This window comes from Natator depressus, chromosome 13 (assembly GCF_965152275.1).
Source record: "Natator depressus isolate rNatDep1 chromosome 13, rNatDep2.hap1, whole genome shotgun sequence".
NCBI lineage: Eukaryota > Metazoa > Chordata > Testudines > Cheloniidae > Natator > Natator depressus.
Window position 1 is genome coordinate 33,280,113 of NC_134246.1, and position 7,768 is coordinate 33,287,880.

At 43.2% G+C, this 7,768-nt stretch overlaps 1 protein-coding gene across 1 annotated transcript; it reads left to right on the forward strand.

Moving 5' to 3' along the window:
- Positions 1-5,788: 5,788 nt before the first annotated feature.
- LOC141997713 (olfactory receptor 11A1-like) lies at positions 5,789-6,760 on the forward strand. Its single transcript, XM_074970144.1, has one exon. It carries the CDS (start codon positions 5,789-5,791, stop codon positions 6,758-6,760), a length of 972 nt encoding a protein of 323 aa, XP_074826245.1.
- The last annotated feature ends 1,008 nt before the right edge of the window (positions 6,761-7,768 follow it).

The following is a 7,768-nucleotide window of genomic DNA, read 5'->3' on the forward strand; positions in this document are numbered from 1 at the left end:
GAGGAGACTAAGGGGGGATATGATAGAGGTATATAAAATCATGAGTGGTGTGGAGAAAGTGAATTCGGAAAAGTTATTTACTTGTTCCCATAATATAAGAACTAGGGGCCACCAAATGAAATTAATGGGCAGCAGGTTTAAAACAAACAAAAAGAAGTTCTTCTTCACACAGCGCACAGTCAACCTGTGGAACTCCTTGCTTGAGGAGGTTGCGAATCCTAGGACTATAACAGGGTTTAAAAGAGAACTGGATAAATTCATGGAGGTTAAAATAAATTTGTTAGTTTCTAAGGTGCCACAAGTACTCCTTTTCTTTTTGCGAATACAGACTAACATGGCTGCTACTCTGAAACCTATTTAATTCGAGACTCTATTGTGGTGTTTTGAATAATTTTCTATGCAGCTTAAAGGCATTTCACTTTGCAGACAGTTCCTTTTAATGTACTTTGAGCTAGCATCCTCATTTTTGTGCAGTTCCCCCATTATTGTTGAGTTTTCTATTTTTATAGCCTCTCTAATGTCCCTGAGCATTTCACATTCACCATTGTGGTTAGGTTGTCATTAGTATATCCCTACTGTTCAAGCATGGAATTTCTATTCATAGAGATTCTAGTGTACAGTTTGATTCATTTAAGATTTTTGACTACATTTCACGCTACTACACTTTCTTTCACAGATAGTGGCATTCCCCCAATTGCATGAACTACTCTGCCATTCCTATTCATTTTGTACCCTGGTATTATTGTGCCCCATTGATTATCACCATTCCACCAAGTTTCTATGATGCACCTGCTGATTTTTGCAAGCCCTTAGTTTAAAAACTCCTTTACGACACTTTTAATTTTACATGCAAGGAATATGGTGCCATTTTGGTTTAGGTGAAGACCATCCTTCCTGTATAGGCTCCTCCTTCCCCAAACAGTTCCCCAATTCCTAATAAATCTATACCCCTCCTCTCTATGCTATCATCTCATCCACTCATTGAGACCCTGAAGTTCTGCCTGTATAACTGGCCCTACGGGTAGAAATGGAAATGTTTCGGAGAATGCTACCATGAAGGTCCTGGACTTTAATCTCTTAAATACCTGCCACAATTTGGGCTGCTGTAACTCTCTTCTACCTTTTCCTATATCATTGGCACGTACGTGGTACACTTCCCCAGCATTTCTCCTAAAGCTAGGTGTGTCGAGAGATCCGCAACCTGTGCACCTTGCAGGCAATTCACCATGCAGTTCACCCAGTCATCACAAACCCAACTATCTATATTTCAATTATCTATTCTTCTATTACTATCTGTATTACTATTACTTGGCTCTTCTTAGTAAATGAGGATCCCCCCCCCCCCGGACAGGTATACTCAGGCCAAGAGGGTATCATGACATCATAGAATCATAGAATCATAGAATATCAGGGTTGGAAGGGACCCCAGAAGGTCATCTAGTCCAACCCCCTGCTCGAAGCAGGACCAATTCCCAGTTAAATCATCCCAGCCAGGGCTTTGTCAAGCCTGACCTTAAAAACCTCTAAGGAAGGAGATTCTACCACCTCCCTAGGTAACGCATTCCAGTGTTTCACCACTCTCCTATTGAAAAAGTTTTTCCTAATATCCAATCTAAACCTCCCCCATTGCAACTTGAGACCATTACTCCTCGTTCTGTCATCTGCTACCATTGAGAACAGTCTAGAGCCATCCTCTTTGGAACCCCCTTTCAGGTAGTTGAAAGCAGCTATCAAATCCCCCCTCATTCTTCTCTTCTGCAGACTAAACAATCCCAGCTCCCTCAGCCTCTCCTCATAAGTCATGTGCTCTAGACCCCTAATCATTTTTGTTGCCCTTCGCTGGACTCTCTCCAATTTATCCACATCCTTCTTGTAGTGTGGGGCCCAAAACTGGACACAGTACTCCAGATGAGGCCTCACCAGTGTCGAATAGAGGGGAACGATCACGTCCCTCGATCTGCTCGCTATGCCCCTACTTATACATCCCAAAATGCCATTGGCCTTCTTGGCAACAAGGGTACACTGTTGACTCATATCCAGCTTCTCGTCCACTGTCACCCCTAGGTCCTTTTCCGCAGAACTGCTGCCTAGCCATTCGGTCCCTAGTCTGTAGCGGTGCATTGGATTCTTCCATCCTAAGTGCAGGACCCTGCACTTATCCTTATTGAACCTCATCAGATTTCTTTTGGCCCAATCCTCCAATTTGTCTAGGTCCTTCTGTATCCTATCCCTCCCCTCCAGCGTATCTACCACTCCTCCCAGTTTAGTATCATCCGCAAATTTGCTGAGAGTGCAATCCACACTATCCTCCAGATCATTTATGAAGATATTGAACAAAACCGGCCCCAGGACCGACCCCTGGGGCACTCCACTTGACACCGGCTGCCAACTAGACATGGAGCCATTGATCACTACCCGTTGAGCCCGACAATCTAGCCAGCTTTCTACCCACCTTATAGTGCATTCATCCAGCCCATACTTCCTTAACTTGCTGACAAGAATACTGTGGGAGACCGTGTCAAAAGCTTTGCTAAAGTCAAGAAACAATACATCCACTGCTTTCCCTTCATCCACAGAACCAGTAATCTCATCATAAAAGGCGATTAGATTAGTCAGGCATGACCTTCCCTTGGTGAATCCATGCTGACTGTTCCTGATCACTTTCCTCTCATGTAAGTGCTTCAGGATTGATTCTTTGAGGACCTGCTCCATGATTTTTCCAGGGACTGAGGTGAGGCTGACTGGCCTGTAGTTCCCAGGATCCTCCTTCTTCCCTTTTTTAAAGATTGGCACTACATTAGCCTTTTTCCAGTCATCCGGGACTTCCCCCGTTCGCCACGAGTTTTCAAAGATAATGGCCAAGGGCTCTGCAATCACAGCCGCCAATTCCTTCAGCACTCTCGGATGCAACTCGTCCGGCCCCATGGACTTGTGCACGTCCAGCTTTTCTAAATAGTCCCTAACCACCTCTTTCTCCACAGAGGGCTGGCCATCTCTTCCCCATTTTGTGATGCCCAGCGCAGCAGTCTGGGAGCTGACCTTGTTAGTGAAGACAGAGGCAAAAAAAGCATTGAGTACATTAGCTTTTTCCACATCCTCTGTCACTAGGTTGCCTCCCTCATTCAGTAAGGGGCCCACACTTTCCTTGGCTTTCTTCTTGTTGCCAACATACCTGAAGAAACCCTTCTTGTTACTCTTGACATCTCTTGCTAGCTGCAGCTCCAGGTGCGATTTGGCCCTCCTGATATCTTTCCTACATGCCCGAGCAATATTTTTATACTCTTCCCTGGTCATATGTCCAACCTTCCACTTCTTGTAAGCTTCTTTTTTATGTTTAAGATCCGCTAGGATTTCACCATTAAGCCAAGCTGGTCGCCTGCCATGTTTACTATTCTTTCGACTCATCGGGATGGTTTGTCCCTGTAACCTCAACAGGGATCATCTGGCAGGAGGGTCCCAACTATGGGTTTCTCTCTGCTCCACTTTGGTGTTCTCCTTCCCCAAGACTTCCATCCTCCTCAAGAGCACAGAGGCTGTCAGACTGGGAGTGGAACAGCTCCACTGTGCCCTGGAAAATCTTATCTATGTACTTCTCTATTGCCCTTAGCTCCTGCAGTTCAGCCACTCTGGTCTCCAGAACCCATACTCGGTCTCTGAGGGTCGTAAGCTCCTTGCACCAAATGCACACATACCCCATCTTCCCACAAGGCAGGTAATGGTACTTGCTGCATTCAGTGCAATGAACTGGATAGCCCCTACTCTGCTTCTGGACTTCTGCATCCATTATTTTTTCTTTTGCAACTTTTTTGTTGGGTATTGTTTCTCTGTGTTTTTTGGGTGGAAGGGGTGAGGGAGGGCATATTGATCTAAGATTAGAGAATGCTAATCAGGTGTATCTAGCTCTCTCACTCCATCTCTAAACTACCTTACAAACCTCCCTTCTTTGCTGCTCCTGGTCACTCCTGGTCGCTCTGATCACTTAGGAGCTGGCTTTTTAAACCCCTGTTCTCCCTGAGTAGCTTCACCTTCTGTTTAAGGGATAATGGGTGCTAAAGGGTCTAGGGATCAAAGCCTCATTAGGAAGCCTCCAGTAGTATCTATCAGGCCCCTAGGCTGAGAACACAGACCCCCCCCACACATCCCGTCCCCACAAGAAAAAACAGACCACATGATAATATCAGTCAAGTAGCAAACACAGAACAAAGAAAGAAACTAACAGGCAACAAACTCACCAGTCTGGATTAATGAATGCCCCATTGGTGTCTTTGTTGGGCCAATTCCAAATATTGGTCAAAGGGAAAACCTAGCTTCAAACAGGTTCAATTACTTTCTCAAAACAGACACCAGATTCTTATGACTGGATCAAGCCTCTAAATTCCATGTGCTGCTGATGTACTTGGATATGGGCAACATCTGGCCAAGGTTCCTAGTTCTCAAAACTCCCACTGTTTCACCAGGGTGTGAGACATTCAGTGTTGATGGCCCTTGATAGTGTTGTCACTGCTACCAAGGCATGACTTTCCCATGACCCATTCCATGTTTCCTTCTACAAAAGAGTTATTCCCATCCAGGATGATGGTTCCAATTCGAAATGACATTGACAAAAAAAATGGAATGATAAAACAGACATAGACATGTTCCCCAAAATGTCACAGCCACCTTAGCCAAGGAAGCATTGGCAGACCTCTTTAATCTAACTATGCATCCTAGATTCTTCCACATGGTATCTCAGCACCAGATGTTCAAAGGGATTGAGTGTCCAATCTGCAGGTGTAGGTACATGGATAATTTTCAAAGTCTGGCAGTTTGGAAAATATTACCCATAAATTTTAGGCATTGAATAGCTCTCAAAAAGAAGGTTGCAAATCCTTGCCAATACAGAAACCTACTCTCTGATTCCCATTAGGAGACATATGGGAGAGATCTCCCTGTAATATGGGGTGGGGGGAAAGGAAGTGTCTAAAAACACTGTGTTTTTAAACAAAAAATTAAAGCCATTTCTGCAAGATTGAGGTGGAAATATGACATTGAGGCCTATTTATTTTTTCTTCATACAGTATATTGAGAGTTATGCATGGTCTCACAGCAGTTTGCTAACAATGAGAAGTTATAAGGCAAACTCACTGACATAACTAGTAAAATTTTGAATAGTGTCTTCAGTATCATATCTCCATTTTACACAAGAGCATGTAAGCACATGTAGACAGCTTTTCTTTCCTAAATTTCAGGTCACATTACGAAAACAGTAAGTGGTATCATCATCAACTATTATATAATGGAGGGAAGAGAGGCACAGCGAGAGGAAGTGATAAACCCAAAGTCAGGGAGTGGAGCAGCCAATAATAAACCCAGGTCTCTGGAGTCAAATTCTTTTGGCCACTCCACTGGAATATGGTGGATTCCGCAGTGTAAATGTGGGTAAATGAAGTATCAGCCCAGCAATAGGATTTTACTGAGGTTTCCTTATGAAGCCAATGGAGTGACATTTAATTCCCCTTAATCTACAATGATAACCTCAGACATTGTGGCTATAGTAATACAAAAACATGTTCAGGAAGCTGAAGGTGAGATGTATTCAACCATAGAGATACCAGGCAGTAGTTACATTTCCAATGTCAGTTCACTTTTACCTTTTTTTTTAAATTTGTACCCCAACTGCCTCCACCCTCTGGAGTCTTGACTCAACTGTTGGGATGGCTACCATCAGGGAGAAGCTGGAATAGAAAATATGACTGTTTTGTAATGGACGTTAGATTCTTAATTGCATGATTTCTTTTATTTCCCCTAGATGAAGCTGACATCAAACATACACGAGGGAAATCAAACGACCATCACGGAATTCATCCTCCTGGGATTTGGGGATCTCCCTCAACTTCATATTCTTCTCTTCCTGCTGTTTCTAGTGATCTACATTGCGACCATGGCTGAGAACATCCTCATCATTGCACTACTTGTGACTGATCAGCACCTTCACACCCCCATGTACTTCTTCCTGGGGAACTTGTCCTGCTTGGAGACCTGCTACACCTCCACCATCCTGCCCAGGATGCTGACCACTCTCCTGACTGGGGACAGGTCTATTTCTGTTATGGGATGCATCATTCAATTTTATTTCTTTGGTTCTCTGGCAGGGACAGAGTGTTTGCTTTTGTCTGTGATGTCCTATGATCGGTATTTAGCGATATGCAAACCTCTGCATTACGCAGCACTTATGAATGGCAGATTGTGCCTCCAGCTAGTGGTTGGGTTGTGGATAGGTGGATTTATGTCTGTTTCCATCTTTATATTTATGTTGTCACAATTAACTTTCTGTGGCCCCAATGAAATTGACCATTTCTTTTGTGATTTTCATCCAATAACAAAACTCTCCTGCACTGACACCCACATGGTGGAAGTTGCTGGTTTAATATCTTGCTCCATATTCACATTGCCTCCATTTCTATTGACGGTGACATCCTATGTTTGTATCATCTCCAACATCTTGAGAATCCCTTCCAGCACCATGAGGCAAAAGGCCTTTTCCACATGCTCCTCTCACCTCATCGTGGTGACAGTTTTCTATGGGACATTGACCCTGGTGTATCTGCTGTTGGACTCTGATGCACTGAGGGACCTGAACAAAGTGTTCTCTGTCTTCTATGGAATCCTGACGCCTTTGGTCAACCCCCTCATCTACAGCCTGAGAAACAAGGAGGTAAAGAAAGCCTTGAGAAAATCTCTCCTTAGATCTTTTGTCTTTTTCAGGAATTCAAAATGTTAACATAATATATATGTGATTTTGCAGTCCATATGATTTTATGAAAATATCCTAATGAGTGTGAATATAATGTAACTTGAGTATGCTTCATGCAAAAGGTCACTTGTAAGATATCATTTATAATCTACTGAGTGTGGTCATCCTACTTGTATAAATGTATCATTCATGTATCTGAAACTAGAAATATGAAATATAATTCTGAGGTCCTATTGTAATTGTGCAAATTGTGGGCCATTAATGGTGGTTTGGAACCTTGATGGTTCCCATCAACTAGGACAATTGTTTGTAAATGGCTCTGTTTACTTACAAACCTTCCTGTGAGTCAGGCCAGGAAGAGTGAAGGCTTGGGGTCTCACAGGACATGTGACTATGTCACCTGGTACTGGAATCCATCTTAATCCTGGTGCTTTTCCATTTAGAAGGAGGGGTGAGGACCCAGAGAGACAAAAGATTCCTACCTTGTGCCAAAGCTATGTAAGGGGGCGGAAAAGAAGAAAGGAGGTTCCAGTCATGAGAAATCCCCTAGTTACCACCTGAGCTGGAGCTAACAAGATCTGTACAAGGGAAAGGATTGGGTCCAGACTAGGAAGGAGTCCAGTCTGTGAAAGAAGCTTATTGAAACATGCCTAAGGGTGGAATTTTATCTGTAATCAGTTTCTTAATGTATTAGGCTTAGACTTGCATGTTTTGTTTTATTTTACTTGGAAACTTTCTTTGTTCTGTCTGTTATTACTTGGAACCACTTAAATCCTACTTTTTATTCTTAATAAAATCACTTTTGCTTATTAATTAACCCAGACTCTAGAGGGAGACAGGATTTTATGCACAGAAATGGTGTATATTTACACAATGGCACCACATTCACAAAACTATATAGATGGGAGCCAGCATGGTTGCAGGACACTCCAATTGCCCTCAGCCATGGGACAAGTTTCTAGAGCTGAGGGATGTCAAACCTGTGCTATACATCTTTTCAAGTTAAGTTTCAGGGAGAATGGATTAGGGCATAGA

Excerpts from the sequence above, each read along its gene's own strand:
- LOC141997713 (XM_074970144.1), top strand. The coding sequence starts at position 5,789 with ATGAAGCTGACATCAAACATACACGAGGGAAATCAAACGACCATCACG.